The sequence below is a fragment of the Grampus griseus genome, assembly GCF_964374135.1.
Source record: "Grampus griseus genome assembly, chromosome: 20".
In the NCBI taxonomy this organism is placed as follows: domain Eukaryota; kingdom Metazoa; phylum Chordata; class Mammalia; order Artiodactyla; family Delphinidae; genus Grampus; species Grampus griseus.
This window is the reverse complement of record NC_139014.1, coordinates 53,040,751-53,058,017: the sequence shown is the minus strand read 5'-3', so window position 1 is coordinate 53,058,017 and position 17,267 is coordinate 53,040,751. Positions and strand designations below refer to the sequence as shown.

The following is a 17,267-nucleotide window of genomic DNA, read 5'->3' as shown; positions in this document are numbered from 1 at the left end:
ATTTCTGAAGTTATATTATATTAAACAAAGAAGATGTGGGATACAGAGCTGCTTTGTAGCTTCCCTGGAGGACAAACAATAAGAAATGTCGGGGGATGGGGTGGGGGGGGCAGCTGGGGAAAACTGAGATTAGAACAAAAAAAGAACTTCCCCAGGCCCCAGAACCGGTGACCGGGAAGATATGAAGCATCTGCTTCCTCAGGGGATTTCTCCTTATCCTTTTACAAATTATGAATGGAAGTGCAATTTTTACAGAATACGGGAATTAATGAGTATTAAGCTCAGTCACCTTGCCAAATTCTCTTTAGATCTTTGATACACACACACGTAACTCATGGTTGTGATCTGTGTGTGTCTATTTGTGTTCTGCTTCTCTTCCTCAGTATGATTTCATATACACAGGTCTGCGGAGCCCTCTGTCCTCACACTTGTCATTTTGAATCCTACCCAGTATTCCATTGTGTCGACGGGCCAGAGTTTGTTCAGCTGTCCCCTGTGGCTGGGTTGTTTCCCATTTTTTTATATTATAAAAGTGCAACTAGGAATGTCTTCATACAAATGTCTTTTTCTTCCCTTGGATATTTCCTTGGGGTACAGTTCCCCAAGTCGAATTTCTAGGTCAGAAGGTTTGAACCATTTTACCACCCTGGAGCTCTCCAGAAAGCCCAGACAATCTGAGTTGCCACCATACTCTCTCTCCGTCCCCACTGTACTGACAGATTTTATCATTTTTATTTACTTTTGCGCATTTCATAGGCACGTAATTGTACCTTGAAGTTATTTAATCCCCATTTCTTTCGCTGCTAGTGAGACTGGGTGCATTTCCACGTGAGGATTTATTGTCTGCTTCTCCTTTGTGTAAACTGTTCATCTCCTCTGACATCTTACCAAGAGAAATCCGAAGGCTGACCTTATATATTTATATCAAGCCTTTACATACTTAAATAGTCCACTTTTCTCAGTTATGTCTGCCACTTTTTACCGTAAGGAAGCTGTCCCATCGGGAGGTGGATGCTATCTTGTCCCATGTGGGTCAGGGATTGGGGAGAGTTGAGGTGACTTCTGGATCCTAGAGAAATTTTTTTCAGAAGAAAAAGAAATGCCAGTCGTATGGTACCCCCTCCCTGGGCCCCTATCTTCCTAGGAAAGGAAGCCTGGGCTGAAAGAACTGCTAGTTGCCAAGGCCACTCTGGAGGATTCTTTGCTAGGGCTAAGCATCTTCCTAGGGTCACATGGATGTCCTGATCTATTATTTTCTCCCACTCACAGTATGGCCATGAGAGAAACAGCAAAATATTCAAATCAGAATCATCATTACAAGTCTGACTACTCCTTGGTATAGCACGGGGGTTAAGGGAACAGGTTTTGGAACAGGCAAACCGAGGTTCACACCTCAGTGCATATGTTTACCAGGTGCGTGGCTTTGGGCAAGTTATAACCTCCGTAAGCCTTCATGTCTTTGGCTGTGAAGTGGTGTTTCAGTTATGGCTGCATAAAAAACTACTTCAAATCTTAGCGGCTAAAAACACCAACTGTTTTATTCTATCTCATGATTTTGTAGGTCAGGAGTTCAGATGGGTCTTGGCTGGATGAGTCTTCTGCTCCACGTGGCATTAATTGGGTCACTCAGTGGTATTTAGCTGGTGGCTGGGCTGGGCTGGAGGGTCCAAGATTGCTTCACTCTGGCTCTCCATGTAGTCTCAGGGCCTCCCCATGTGGTCTCTCCAACAGGTGGTTGGACTAACATGGAGGCTCAGGGGTCCAAGAGTGGGTGTTCCAAGACAAGAAGAGGAAGCTACTTTTAAGGCTTGGGCCAGAAAGTGTCCCAGTGTCACTTCCACCATATTCTATAGGTCAAGCAGTCACAGAGCCTGTGATGGGAACAGTGACCAAGAATTGGGAGCTATCTTTAATGTGACAAAAGTAGGGATAAAAATATTTACACCTAGGACTGTGAGGATTAAAGTAAATAATGCATGAAGAGTTTGATTTATCGGGAAGCTAATGAAACTTCAACCACAGGGCTCCTTAATTGCACAATCTCTTCCAAATCCTAGCACTTAATTTTGTATTCACAATTTTTCTTTTCCTTTTCTTTTTTCTTTCTTTCTTTCTCCTTCCTTCCTTCCTTCCCTTCCTTCCTTCCTTCCTCCCTCCCTCCCTCCCTTCCTTCCTTCTTTTCTTTCTTTCTTTCTTTCCACCAGGTCTTAGTTGTGGCCGGAGGCTCATCACTTGCAACTCCAGGGCTCTTTAGTTGCAGTTCACCAGCTCCTTAGTTGCGACACATGGACTCCTTAGTTGCAGCTTGTGAGATCTAGTTCCCTGACCGGGGATCGAACCTGAGCCCCCTGCATTGGGAGCACGAAGTCTTATCCACTGCACGACCAGGGAAGTCCCTCTTTTCCTTTCCTTACAGAGGCCCCCCCACAAATTGTATGGGAATTAGGCCTGGGCTTCCCTGGTGGCACAGAGGTTAAGAATCCGCCTGCCAATGCAGGAGACACGGGTTTGAGCCCTGCTCCGGGAAGATCCCACATGCCTCGGAGCAACTAAGCGCCTGCACCACAACTACTGAGCCTGCGCTCTAGAGCCCGCGAGCCACACCTACTGAGCCCGTATGCCACAACTACTGAAGCCCGCACGCCTAGAGCCCATGCTCTGCAACAAGAGAAGCCACGGCAATGAGAAGCCAGTGCACCGCAACGAAGAGTAGCCCCTGCTTGCCGCAACTAGAGAAAGCCTGTGCACAGCAACAAAGACCCGATGCAGCCAAAAATAAATAAATTAAAAAAAAAAAGAATTAGGCCTTACAAATCCCAGCTCTGTCCCACATGCATGCAAGAGTACTCATTTAGCACACTGCCCTGCACAGAGGGAGCCCTCACTCCAGGGGCCCTCACACCCTAGGCAGATGCCTGGTCTGTACCCTCTAGAATCTCCAAAGGAAATCAGGCTGGAGAGAGGGAGGCCAGCAGGGGGAGGCAGCATTCCGGGTGCCCAGCTTGGTCTAGGAGGCATTGAAATTCCAGGGCCGAAGGCCTGAGACAAAGATCATAATGAGACAGGAAGGTGGCATAGGAAGGATCCATTTGCATGACAATAATTGAGCCAAGAATAGAAAGCTAGAGGGATGCAAGGGTGAGGCTGGCAGCTGAGCCGGGCTAAACCTCACAAATCATACTACCCAGCTCTGCTCTGCAGGGGAGGCGGGGGCTCAGCCCTGTGCCAGGTTTTGGGGGTTGGGAGGAGTGGGGAGAAGGACAGGGCCCAGGGAATTGTGGGAATGCTGGCCAGGTTGGACTTTGCTTTACTCCTCCTCCTTCAGGCTGGAGCCCGCCTCCGCTTGCCTTCTCCTTTGTATGTGGTCTCTGAGGCTGTAGGGCTAACTCAGTGGGCAGGATGGCTGCTCAGAAAGATCTCTATGACGCCATTGTGATCGGGGCAGGCATCCAGGGCTGCTTCACTGCGTACCACCTGGCCAAACACAGGAAGAGGGTCCTCCTGCTGGAGCAGGTACCGTGTCCCCTCTGCACTCCTGACCTCAGGGACTGTCCCTTTCTCCTCCCCCAAGAGGGTTTTCTGTGGGGTGAAGGCCAAAGGGCCTGATCTTCACAAATTCTATGCAATTTGTAGCTTAGCTGCCTGGTGTGTTTCATGACAATGCAAAGAAAGTTCCACCCTCCCTAAGACCCAGTTTGGGTTTCTAGGCACATTTCCTCCTTTTGCTGCCTCCCAGATCCTGCTCTTGACCAAGAAGCACCCCAGACCCCATTCTCTTCTTTCTTCCCACCCAGTCTCTTCTGTGCCAAAATGGTTGCCCTGGCCCAGAAAGGTAATCAGTTCTGCTTTGGGTAACCTTAAATAGAGATAATTTGCCTAGAGGGAAAGGCTGATTTGTCAGTCTAGGAGGTAGGATTCTTCCCTGCATATTTCTGGCCTCTCACCCTGGAACCCAGCAGAAGCTTCTGTTTTTTCTGCCACCTCTGGATAATAGCAGCCTCCTTGTTTGATACACAGGAAATAAGACTTAGGTATTTTTTTTTCCTTATAGAAAAGTGACCCCATGAAGTGCAGGCTACTGGCCACTGTACATAGGCCTGGGCCCTGTATATCTGCAGCCTTCCCGAGGCAGGTGCACCCAGCCCACCTTCCAAAGGTTTCTACCCTCCCATTCTGCCTAAATCTATCCAGGCTGGTTTTGGTTTATTCTTCTTGGTAATGAGCTGGATTGGTTAGAAACCTTTTTCATTTCTCTATCAGTTTTCTCAAAGCCTGAGGGATTCCTCGTCCAACCTTTCAGGAAACACTCCATCTTTTGCTAAATCTCAACATGGTTCTCTTGTCCTGAGCAATCTGAAACTACAGAGAAAGAGTCAGCATCAGTTTTCTTGTGCATAAAAATGAGGAGCCTAGACTAGAATGATCTCAAAGGTTCTTTCTGCTTCTCCATGAGTCTAAGTGGGGCAAGGTTGCAGCAGGATGACTGAAGACTAACTCACAGAGGGACTTCGGGAAGTGAATGATGTTAGCAAAAAGGATGCCTGAGTTAGAGCTACTGAAGAAATTCTATCCTGAAGCCAAGTCAGTAACTTGGCCACAAAGGGAGACTGTATGGAAATATTTGAACAATAAGTGTTCCTTGTTGACAGCACATGATGAGTGGGCTCCGAAAGGGGAGGGGTGACAGCTGCAGTTGTCTCTTGTCCTCCTTCTCCAGTTCTTCCTCCCGCACTCCCGAGGAAGTTCCCATGGGCAAAGCCGGATAATCCGAAGGGCGTACCCTGAAGACTTCTACACCCAGATGATGGCTGAGTGCTACCAGATATGGGCCCAGCTGGAGCGTGAGGCGGGAACCCAATTATACAGGTTGGGTTGGTGGGGGAGAATCCCTTGGATCGTGGGGCTCAGCACCTGGGGGTGCTTTTACTATGCAAGAGGGCGGTGCCAGGAATACTTGACATGCAACGGAGGGACATGGGGCCTCCGGAAGTGCCAGACACGTGGAAGCATTCTGCTTGCTGTCCTCATGGTCACCCGACAGGTCCAGCTGGCTCTTGACAGTCTCTGAGTTCCAGGGCTGGGGTTAGACCATGTGTCCAAGGCTTGCAGAGGTTGTTTGGGGAAAACTGCTGGAAAGACACTGGGCAGATGCTCAGAGCTGGAGTTTGTATCTACATCTCCGTGGAACCGTCAGAGAACCTCTCAGGGCAGGGATTGAAATAGAGGAGAAGGCCTCTGCCTGATTCTTTATATTTCTACTAGTATCACAAACTTTAATGCTGGGTCCTCTCCCCCAGAACAACCCTTATAAATCCATTTGATTCTCTGAATACCTCCTCCCATAGGAGCAAATGGGGATGCTCCTCAGGCTGCATTGCTGACCAGGGAGTGAGCCTGCAGCTATTTCTCTGTTGCCTGCATGGCCTTCTCTGACCCTTAAGACCCCCCCTCACTGACCTTTCAAATATTCATGGGGAAGAAGGCAGACAACCCAGGAGGCAAAGAGAACTTTTACCAACCATGCTACCATCCCTCCCGCCTTCTCTGTGGCTCTTAACTGAACTTCCTACAAAACCACTGCTCTACCCTACAGGGTGGCAGTTATTTTAATGGCCAGGAACCAAGAGGTTACTGTTCTGTTGCAAAAACACCATTAACTTAAGAACAAAGTGAAATCCATTATGCAAATACAGCTAGGGCAGCTAATTACAGATTTATTCCAGACGCAGCTAATACACCCAGCACCCAAATAAAGGAGCATGTCTTGCTGAGGCGTGGCCTGGCAAAGGAACCTCTCTCTGTCAGCCATCTGTGAATACTGCTGAGTATCTTGTGTTAAAAGAACTGCTGAGGCCTTAGAGGGCACACTTCATCCCAGCAGATAAGGAGGCAACTAGAAGATGTTTGGAAAGTGTCTGGAATCTTTCAGAGGGGAGACAATTCTGGAGTCAGACAGGCTTGAATTTGACTTTGTGCTCTACCTCTTACCAGCTGTGTGACCTTGGAAAAGTTTCTGTACCTCTCTGTGCCTCATTTTTCTCACAGGGCTTTGTGAGGATTAAACGAGACTCTTGGCACTATGCCTAGCACTTTTGAATAAATGGCAGTTCCTGCCACTTATTCTGGGTCAGCTGTATCCTATCTCCATTGAGCAAGGGGGGAAGAAAGGCAGAAGGAGACAGATGGGATGCAGCAACCATGGACATCGAGGGGAAGGGCTGCTGGAGAGAGGGAAAGGGACCCTTGGATAGGAGAATCTCATAATCTCACAATCCCTCTCTTTGGCAGGAGGACAGGAATTTGGAAGGGCTTTGGAACCAGGCAGCGCTGGCTCTAGATATCATCTTGCTCTGACATATTTAGCTGTGTGGTTTGGAGCAAGCTGTCTAACCTCTGTGAGACTCAGTTTTCTCATCTGTAAAGTAGGGGTAATAATATCTATTTCCTGTGTCTGTTGTGAGGATAAAGTTTGTAAAGGGCTTGCAATAGTGCCTGACAAATCATCATCATCATTATCATTATCACTGCGTGTTTTAGTGCTTAGAATGAGAAACTAAGGCTGTTCTAAAAGTACTTGATCCATGTTAACTCATTTAATTCTCCCCACAAATTCATGAGAGGGTTGCTACTGAGTAGTCAGGGTCTTAACCTGTAGTGCAAGTCACAGAATTACTCAACTTTCAGTCTAGAACAGGGTTTGTCAAACTTTTTCTGTGAATGGCCACATAGTTTTACAGGCTTTGCAGGCCATATGGTCTCTATTGCAACAATTCAACTCTGCCAGCAACTCAACTGTGCCATTGTGAAAGCAGCCACAGATAATATGTAAACAAATGGGCATGGCTGGGTTCCAATAAAACTTTATTTATGGACACAAATTTCAGATAATTTTCATGTCATGAAGTATTCTTTGGGACTTCCCTGGTGGTCCAGTGGTTAAGAATCCGCCTTCCAATGCAGGGGACGTGGGTTCGATCCCTGGTCAGGGAACTAAGATCCCACATGCTGCAGGGCAACTAAACCCGCGTGCCACAACTAGAGAGCCCGTTTGCCGCAACTACAGAGCCCACATGCTCTGGAGCCTGCATGCTACAACTAGAGAGAAGCCTGTGTGCCACAATGAAAGATCCCACGTGCCACAACTAAGACCTGATGCAGCCAAAAATAAACAAACAAATAAATATTTAAAAAAAAGAAATATTCTTCTTTTGCTTTTTATCAACCATTTAAAATTGTAAAAACCATCTTGGCTTGTGGGACAGACAAAAACAGGTGATTTGGCCCCTGGGTCATCGCTTGCTGCCTCCTGATTTAGGAAATACCACAAACTGGTTACCTTGTCCATCCCCTGTTTCCAAACAAGTTCATGCCTAAATCATCCCAGGTCAGAAGGCTGCTAACATACATTTAAAGACTGGGACATATCATAGCTCCTCTTAAAAGACTATCCCTATGCTTTACAGCCCCAATTATGGAAAATGAAGAGTAAAGTGAATGTTCTTTGAAAAATCTTTGAAGTTCTATATAGTGCTAGGCATTATTATTGTTGTTGTTGTTGTTATTATTAGCAAGTCCTTTCTTATGGCCAAACTAATTTACTCAGGCACACTAATTTATTTGGTTCTTTTACTTAGTAGAGACACAGAACAGATACTTCCTATTCCAATTCCTTTAGCTTTTGTTCCTAATTCTGATTTTCTAAATGATTCATTAGCTGTGTGATTCTTATTCTCCTAGGTTCTTCTGGAAGAACCAGCACAATATCATAATTGAACTGATAGATATGAACATATTAACTTAATGATATCTGATGATGATTTAAAAAAAAAAAAACCTTCAGGAGTTGATAAGGTGGTTGTCCAATTCTCTTCATTCTGTTCTGCTGCTTCCTGTGACAGAGGCATACTAAATATGGGTGGCTCAGGATATTTGCATATATTCTGGGAACAGACGATGACACATGTGTCAGATCACAAGGTCTGAATCTTTTGTGATGTGTACAGCCAGGATGCTGATACCAAGAGCAAATCCCAGCTCTGTGGCCCATCTCTTTCCTGCCCCACCTTCTCCCTTTGAGTCCTACTATCTAGCTCCTGACCCGGGCTGCCCCTGCTTAGCTGACAATATCAGACAAGATCACAGCCGTAGGCAGTACAGCTGCTGCCAGAACCTGGTGGCCCCCTGCGCAGCTGCTGCTTCCTGTGTCTGCGAAGTGTCTGGCTTGTCAGCCACATCCCCTCCCTGGAGCAGTCTTTGTTAACCAATTCCACCTCGGCCCACTGAGCAGAAGATGAAACGCCAAGAGCTCCTCCCAAACCAACAAAGACAGCAGCCATTACCAAGTCCCTGTTGGAGTCTCTTCCCCAAGGTGACTCTGAGAGCTGGCTTTCCTGGCACTTTTAACCCAGAGCGGGGAAAGCTGGAGCTTGGGATGGGAGATGGCAGATGCAGGGAGAGCTGTCTGCCCCTCCCAAATCCTCCCCACTCCATCCTGCCTCCTGTCCTGCTATAGTAACTGGTGGAAATCCCTCATCACCAACTCCCTACATCATGTCTGAGGCTTTAGTTGGGCCATAGAGAAGTCAACAAGGCCCTTGGGAGGAATCTTCGATTATCTCTTCCTAGGGCCGGATCCAGCTAGGGTTGGGAGGAAGGCACAGTTAGTACCAAATGCTCTGAAGGTGTTCTGGGACTTGGGAGCTGCACTCTTTCCAGGGATCCCCAGCACCCCGGCCTCACTACAAGGTGCCGTCTTTCTAGACCAGCCCTGACCGCTCATTTCCTGGTCTTTTTTTTTTTTTTCCTGCAATGCCCTTGTCCCTTCTCACCCTCTTCCTCCTCAAACTTCGTAGCCTGGATCTGAGCAGAAAAAGAGGAAAGGGAGGCCCAGAGCATAGGGGTGAGAAATTGATGCAGAATGAGCAGACTGTTTATTGGGATCTAGGAAAAGCCATTAAGAAAATAAGTACTTAAGTGATTTTCAATCTGCGCATGGAAGTCATCTATCTTCATACTGGGGGAAAAAGGCCCGTTCTCTGATCCCGGTTTTGATTGACTGTTTTCCAGTTCTCTAAGCATCTCCCACAGGAGCCTCTCACCTATTTCCCATAATGACAGGCCTTTGCATTTCCAGGCAGTGTTTTACATTTATTTCCGATTTGCTCATAATGGTCAAAAATCTCTCTCCGATCCAAGGCATTTCTCTGGCAGTGCATGGTTTCCCTCAGGCCAAATGGTTCAGCTGTGATCCACGGAAAATGAGAATTTCCCAAACGCACCTCCGGACTAAGGGAGGGTCCAGCATCACAAATTCAGATGGAAAATTTCCCACTGTTAGATCAATATCTGGGCTGAGAAATAAATGCCACAGGGGCAGAGAGCTGGAGCAAAATGATTACAATTGGCACAATTACATTCACCAGCAGAATCAACTTGCTGATTACTCCTAGGGATAGGGAGCTCCCGCTTCATCCACCGCAGGACGGCTTGGGAATTAGAACATCACTCAGCATTTCATAATTCAACAGATTTGCCCGTTGCTTTGGCGTGAGTTCATTTCCTCCATATAGTACATTCCTGAAAGAGGAGTTCTTATTTCAAGGAAAGAAGGAAGGAAGGAAGGGAAGAAGGGAGAAAGGAAGGGAAGGAAGAGAAAGTAACTGAATCTCAGAGTATGTGAGAGACCAAGGCTAGTATATTGCAGGCAGAGGTTAGAATATGCTGCTCTGGAATTTCCGGGCCAGGGATCTGACATTGTGACTGCTAAGGTGAGGTCTTTCCCAGAATTCTACACAGCTACAACCTCATCAGGTACAAAGGGCTCAAGAACGTACGCTTGGGTGCCTTAATTATCCTGTTGACCAAGGAGTTTACTAGGCAAATTTTCATTAACTGAGAACCAATCTGAAGTTCTTTTGGGGCCACAGGAAAAAGACAGTCTGCTGGCTAGTGGGGATTTCTACAGCATCTTTCCTCTGTTGAGCTTTGAAGAGGCAGAGGCGTTCACTGCTTTCTCACCAGTGGTGAATGCTGGGTAGGCGGGGGCCATGGCAAATGGATTGGGCATGCTGCGTGGCTCTGTGTACTGACACTGGCCCCAGGGCCCGCTGTGTCCCCACTCCCTCCCAATCTTCTCTTTAATCCCCCCAACCAGATAATGTGGGATTTGGAAGCATGTAATATCCATGAGACTCCATTATAGGCTATTACGAGCTTTATATACAGTACCTGGGGGATGTGTCGGGCTGATGCTTGTCACTGTGGCTGCTGAAACCGAGAGGGACTACAGGAATGGTCCCAAGGGCCAAAGTGACCCTTCTATTGTTTTGATCAGTTACCCCCAAAAGGGAGCTCTGATCTCTTGTGACATAGAGATGGAAAGCGTTAAAGAGAAACAGCTCTCATTCTCTTATGGTGGAAGAAACACAGAGGGATGTATAGGGAGAACAAAAACATTAATCGCTGAATTAATTGCTGGAGTCCTAAGAGGCCATCTCACCTACTGGGGTTTCTGCATGAGGGCACTATTGGCATTTGGGTGGGATCTTCCTGAGCATTGCAGGTTTAGCATCCCTGGCCCCTGCCCACCAAATGTAAGTGGCAACCCCCAGGCATTGTGACAAGCAAAAATATGATCCATGCCATTTCCACAACTCCCCTGGTGTGGAACCACCAACAGTCCAACAGTCATGTGTTACAGAGGAGGAATCTGGGATCAGCGAGCAATCAGACCAAGGTCACAGAGGGGATGCTGGGACTGGACCCAGAGCCAGAGCTCCCAACTTAGGACCCTTTCCACAAAACAGGCAGCCTCTGAGAAGGAACTGAGAGATAGATCACAAGAAGAGACAAAACATTATATGACAAGAAAAAGGAACAGGGAAAAGAAACAGCAGGGAATTGGGGAGGGGAAAAGGGATAAAGAATTGAGATCAAAACAGTGAGTGGGGTCAGGGGACTGGAGGAAAGGGAAATCTTATCAAGTTCATTGAACATTTACCACCTTCTAGGTGTGGAGATAAAAGAGGACTTAGGGTCTCTGACCTCAAGGGCAGGATGGATCCTGATGAGGGAAGATGGAGGGATAAGCAAACCAATAGTGAGAGCCAAGGGCAGACTTGGGGATGGGCTGGAAACCAGCACAACAATACTGGACTGTTACAACAGAATGTAGATGTCTTTGCCTGTTTTTTGAATGTGAGGCCAGGACTCCCCTTGATGCCTGGTCTGGGCCCCTTGCTGAAAAATGACAGAGAAGGCCCAGGGCCCGGACGCAGACTCTCACTCAGGTGTCTTTTTTTTTATAGGCAGACTGGACTACTGCTGCTGGGAATGAAGGAGAATGCAGAATTAAAGATAATCCAGGCTACTCTGTCTAGGCAGGGAGTGGAACACCAGTGTCTTCCATCTGAGGAACTGAAGCAACGTTTCCCCAATATTCGGTTGGCCAGGGGAGAAGTGGGGCTCTTGGAAAAGTCTGGAGGAGTTCTCTATGCTGACAAGGCGCTCAGAGCCCTTCAGGTGATACCGTGCAGCATTAGGGGCACTGCAGCTCCTGCTCTGGGCATCCTGGGTCCCCATCAGCCATCCCCTGATGCCCAGTTGGATGACAGCCTTTGCCCTGCCAGCTTTAGTCTTGACTTTTTGGACTGGGCAGTTTTATATACCCTGCTAGGCCTCACAATATGGGAGAGGAGATCTAGATTCTGTCCTCTCTTTTCTGCACTCGATGAAGGATTCTTTGTCCAGGGTGAACCACATACATAACTGATTCGCCCTTTCCTGCTCCTGCCCTTTCAGGATGCAATTCGACAGCTAGGAGGCATAGTGCATGATGGAGAGAAGGTGATGGAGATAAAACCAGGGCTACTGGTCGTGGTGAAAACCACCTCCAGGAGCTACCAAGCCAAGAGTTTGATCATCACAGCAGGTCCTTGGACCAACCGGCTCCTCCGTCCCCTGGGCATTGAGCTGCCTCTCCAGGTAGAGGGAGCTGAAAGCCTGAGAGGTGGTGCTTAAGAAAAGAAGCCTTGGACCCAGATGGACTTGAGTCTTCCATCTGCCACTTGCTAGTGGATGACTTTGGGCAAATTTCATTCATCTTCACCTCACTTAGCCTCAATTTTATAACCTGTAAAGTGGGGACTAGGGCTGTTGGAGAATTAAATTAAATTTTATATATATATATATATAAAACCTAAGGAGATGGCCTGGCCTATAGTAAGCACTCAATAAACATGAGGTATTATTAACTCCTGGAGAGAGAGAGAAGTAGGCTGGATGCAGTTTTGGGAGAAGATTAAGAATAGGGGAAGAGACAGATTCAGCAATTTTTATGCATCATAACATAATGTAACATGTAAATGACATAAGAATTGAGTGAAACAAAGATGGGTGAGTTAATCAGGGCATCTGGGCTTATATTAAAGGGCTACGGGACCCCAGAAATGCTTTCTCCCTTCATTTCCCACTTCTTCTTCCTGCTCCAAGACCCTGCGGATCAATGTGTGTTACTGGCGAGAGAAGGTTCCCGGAAGCTATGGTGTGTCCCAGGCCTTTCCATGCTTCCTGGGCTTCGGCCTGGCTCCTTACCACATCTATGGATTGCCCTCCGGAGAGTACCCAGGGCTGATGAAGGTGAGCGGAGAGGCCAAGAGAAGGCTAATAGGGGCCCAGGCAGATGTGGGGCAGCTATTCTAACTTTCCTCTCACCAGACTCCCTCAGATCCCAGTGGGCAGGAGCAGGAACGGACTTCACTATTCACTATGCGCAACACAAGACCCCTGGCTGTCCTGGAGCCCTTCCTTTGCAATCATAGGGTTGGCGGGGGAATGGACAGCTAGGCAAACTCATGTGGCAACAAACAGCATCTGTCAGGACTGGGGAAGGCTGGGATGATGGATGGGGTGCATTCTGTGTACAACCTGCCCCCTGGGTTGGGGGTGGTGTGCAGGAGGCCAGCCATCCCAGCTCACACTGCTCTGATTGGGAGCCAGGTCTGCTATCACCACGGCAACAATGCAGATCCTGAGGAGCGGGACTGCCCTGCAGCTTTCTCAGACATCCAAGACGTCCACATCCTGAGCTGCTTTGTCAGAGATCACTTACCTAACTTAGAGCCTGAGCCTGCTGTTATGGAGCACTGCATGTACACGGTAAGGGTGTGGGCAACTGGGCCAGGCTCTCTTGCAGCCCTGGAGAACAGGGGAATGAGACAGACTGGCCTTGTGCCGCTCAGGCTGGACTCTACCTGACCCCTGACACAGTATGTGACTTGAAACAAGTGAGCTCATTCCTGCGGGTCAGTTCACCTCCACCAGAGAGGGCCCACTAGAGGTTATTCGTATTCTTTTTCATTAGGAAACTAGGCATACGTCTGGCAGTCCTTCACTATATTTCCCAGAAGAGCTCTAAAAGAGTTTTTGGCAAGATGTTCTAGTTGAGCAGGGCTTAGGGACAAAGAGAAGAGACAGATGTCACCAGGGCCTGAGGCGTCTTCGCTAAAGTTACTTTACACGCGTTAACTGAGCACCTACTGTGTTCATAGCTCTACATGAGAAGAGACAGATGGACAAATGAGAAAGACTGGCGTACCCTAGGGCACTGGCATGCAGAAAGCATTCCTGTGCCCCATTCCTATTCTTTCTGGAAAGAAATCCAGCTGAGTCTCCTCCCCTCTGAGCCTGCAATTCTTCTTCCTCCCTCTATCCTCAAAGGACACAGGTGTGATTGTTTCTTTCTAGAACACCCCTGATGAGCACTTCATTCTTGATCGACACCCAAAGTACGACAACATTGTCATTGGTGCTGGATTCTCTGGTGAGCCTGAGCAAGGGAAGACGGGGTGCCTTAAAGATGACCCACCTCAGTGCCAGGCAAAATGGTGTTTTTCATGCTTTTAGTTGGACAGAGAGGGGCCAAAGCATAGACCTTGAGTGTATAAGGGGGTTAAGAGGGGCTATCAGAGAAGAAAGGGTTCTCACGGTGGGAGGCAACTTCCAGCTTTGGGATGCGACCAATGGGGAGGTTAGCTCTATCTGGGGACTGTGTAGGGGACGTCCAGGGAGTCCAGTACCTGTCTCTGAGGATGCCTGACCACCTGTTCTCCTTTCCCTAGGGCATGGGTTTAAGCTGTCCCCTGTTGTGGGGAAGATCCTGTATGAATTAAGCATGAAATTAATGCCATCCTATGACTTGACACCTTTTCGAATCAGCCGCTTCCCCCGCCTGGGCAAAGCCCACATTTGACTGGCCAGCTGCTTCCCTTCTGTGCACAGGAGCTCGGAACAAAGCCCTCTTCTGGGAAAGACTTCTCAGAGGAAGGAAGTGTCTGTGAGATGTTATCCTTTTTTCTTGCCCCTCTTCAGTTCCCCATAAACACCAGCTGATTGAATTTACCTTCTTTCCCTAGCCAGCTCCCCAATCCCACACTTTTTTTGCTTCAGAAGTTAAATCAGATATTTTATGATCACAGAGTAGCAAGGACCTTGAAGCTGGATCTCTCAATAAGGAGGGGGCATAAGGACTGGCTCAGGAGACCAAAGCAGTTGTTAAAATTCTCTTCACGGGGGCATTTGATGAATTTGGGATAGATTTGACTAAGGCTGCCTGGGGGAGAGTAAATAAGATGATCTGTAGACCACTAAGGCCCTTGGCATTCCTGTTCATAAAACTAGAGCCACCCTCTATCACAAACTCCTGTAAAATTTGGCTCATCTTGGGTGCACAGTAAATGTTTGTTGCAAAAAATGTGTTGAACAAACAGATAAGTAAATGACTGCATTGCACGAAAGCCTGTGGTGGGCTTTATTTTCCATGTGACCTTATTTCTTATAGACTTTAACTGTCTAAATTAGCACCACAGAATCCATTACCCCAGGACTCCTTGGGGTCTTTATCCCCTCAGTGCACCACACCCTCTTTCTCTGGATTCTTTGTTTGGTTCTCATCCTCTCTCTGGTTCTATAAAGATGCTCAGCTCCCCAGTCTCTCATTAAGGTGTATTGTCAGGTCTTTATGAAGATGGAGCTGTTCTACCAGAAAGGAAGAGAGAGACACACTCGCTTAGAAACCCTGTTCAATGTTTGAATGTTAAATGTGCCATTTTATTATCATTAGGATTGCTCCCACTTAATGAAACGGCATTAACACCCAGTCGGCTGGCCTCCTTGCACTAATTGCTTTGGAAGGAAACAGGCTCATAACTGCCCCAGGGTGGGTGGAGGGGTGAGAGGTGTAAATAGAGACTCAAGCAAGGCTGAGTGCACTCAGATGAAACCCAAGCAGGAGCATTTCTAGACAGGGCCAGTTTGACCCAAAAGAACAGGAGTTAAAGTGCTCTGGGGAGAAAAAAACTGGGACTGGGTGGGGTGGAAATGTTCGAAGGAATCGCTGAGAGGGGAAGAGTGGGAAATGGAAATAAGAGTAAAAATATTCCCAAAGGAAATAACAACACAGAGGAAATTACTCTTCAATTGCCTTATAGGCCTAGGCACATGGATTAGTACTGATTTCTCCTGGGAATTATAAAAGCCAGCCAATCCTGTCAACCCCACGCCAAGTCTGCTTCTTGGGTGCTCTCACTTAGTTCCCCGAACCACAGCCTCTGTAAAGTGGGAATAATCCTATCTGTAAAACGGGAATAATACTATTGATACATTCCATGGATCAACCTTGAAGACATAATGCTAAATAAAATAATCCAGACATAAAAGGACAAGTATTGTATGATTCCATTTGTGTGAGCTACCTAGAGTAGTCAAATTCATAGAGACAGAAAGTAGAATGGTGGTTGCCAGGGGCTGGAGGGAGGGGGGAATAAGGAGTTATTGTTTAATGGGCACAGAGTTTCAGTCTGGGAAGATAAAAAAGTTCTGGAGATGGATGGTGGTGATGGCTGCACAACACTGTGAATGTACTTAAATGCCACTCAACTGTACACCTAAAACGGTTAAGATGGTACATTGTAAGTTATGTATATTTTACCGTAGTAAATAAAAAGGGAATAATAATACTGACCAACTCTACAGGAGTGTGTGAGGATCCAATAAGATCATTCATTCATTCATTCATTCAACACACAAATATTTGTTGAGTTCTGCTGTGTGCCAGGCACTGTGCTAGGCATGGTGGATGTATCTGTGAACAAAACAGAAATCTCTACTCTTGTGGTGTTTACAGTTCAGTGAGGAGAGGACATGTTAATAATACGTATAAATAAATTGTATTGTACATTAGAGGGTGACAAGTGCATTGGGGATAAAACAGAGCAGAATGGGGAAGGTAGAGAATGCTGGGGGAGGGGCTGCCCTTTTCAATGGTGGTCAGGGTAGGACTCATTGAGGAGGAGGCATTTGAGCAGACTTGGAGGAGAGGGAGTGCACCATGCAGATACCTGGAGGTCTGTAAGAGAATGTGGTAAATTGTAAAGCAAGGTATCGTGTTATTACTGAGAGAGAGAAAAATGCAGTACAGAGAGGGATCAGTGTAAGATCCTGCCAGCTCCCAAGCTGGCAAAGTTGGGGAGGAAGGATGTTGGGAACCTCTCTCTCCCTCTCATTCCATGGCTGCCCGCAGCTCCCTCTGCTCCTGCTTCTCTCAGTGCCACCCTCCTCCCCCAGCCAGCTGCAGCTCCCCTTCCAAAATATCCAGTCTTATTCAGCTTGCCGGTGACAGCTAAAGGAGGGGACAAGTGTCTAGAGGAGGCTGAGAAAGGACAAGTGGGGGATGCTGACAAGCCCTGCCTGGGCTGGCAAAGTCTCTTTAGAAATGAGCCAGTGTGTCCTAGAAACAGAGTGCAAGCAAGGGCAGGGGCAGGGGCGTGTGGGGTGGGACGGGTGTGTGTGGGAGGGATGAGGTCAGGGAAGAGTGGAGAGAAACAGGAATTGGATAAGAAGAGACTGGCAATGTGCAGGCCAAGAAGGCAGGTGAGGACCTGCAGGGGTGCTGCACACAACCCAAGTGGGAGGAACTGAGCATTTCTTACTGAGCGTGGGATGGGGTCATAGAGGGGAAGAAGGGATGTAGGAGATAGAGTCTGTGGATATGCAGAAGAGGACTAGACATTGTAGATGGGCTCGGAGGACAACCTGAGGGTTTTGGTAACTTTGAAGGATTTGCCAAGCAGACCCACCAGCGTTATCTCCCTGCCTACCTTCTGCTTGAGTGTGGCCAGGCATCCACTTTCAGGCCGACCCTACCTACCTTCAAGATGGGAGAAAATCAAAATAAATCAGGCAGGCAATAAGAGACCTCTGGAAGGGCAACT

General features: G+C 47.6%; 1 protein-coding gene across 1 annotated transcript; it reads left to right on the top strand.

Moving 5' to 3' along the window:
- Positions 1 to 3,356: 3,356 nt before the first annotated feature.
- On the top strand, positions 3,357 to 15,708 carry PIPOX (pipecolic acid and sarcosine oxidase). The gene is made up of 8 exons (XM_082678860.1): positions 3,357 to 3,513; positions 4,718 to 4,866; positions 11,307 to 11,520; positions 11,800 to 11,982; positions 12,490 to 12,636; positions 12,997 to 13,155; positions 13,744 to 13,819; positions 14,118 to 15,708. The coding sequence occupies exons 1-8, from the start codon at positions 3,400 to 3,402 to the stop codon at positions 14,246 to 14,248; spliced, it is 1,173 nt and encodes a 390-aa protein (XP_082534986.1). The 5' UTR covers positions 3,357 to 3,399; the 3' UTR covers positions 14,249 to 15,708.
- Positions 15,709 to 17,267: the final 1,559 nt, after the last annotated feature.

What these genes read in the sequence shown, in the direction of transcription:
- PIPOX (XM_082678860.1), top strand. Translation starts at nt 3,400, where the DNA reads ATGGCTGCTCAGAAAGATCTCTATGACGCCATTGTGATCGGGGCAGGC. An exon ending in GCGGGAACCCAATTATACAG is followed by an intron (nt 4,867 to 11,306) that starts GTTGGGTTGGTG and finishes TTTTTTTTATAG; the next exon opens with GCAGACTGGACTACTGCTGC. An exon ending in AGGCGCTCAGAGCCCTTCAG is followed by an intron (nt 11,521 to 11,799) that starts GTGATACCGTGC and finishes CTGCCCTTTCAG; the next exon opens with GATGCAATTCGACAGCTAGG.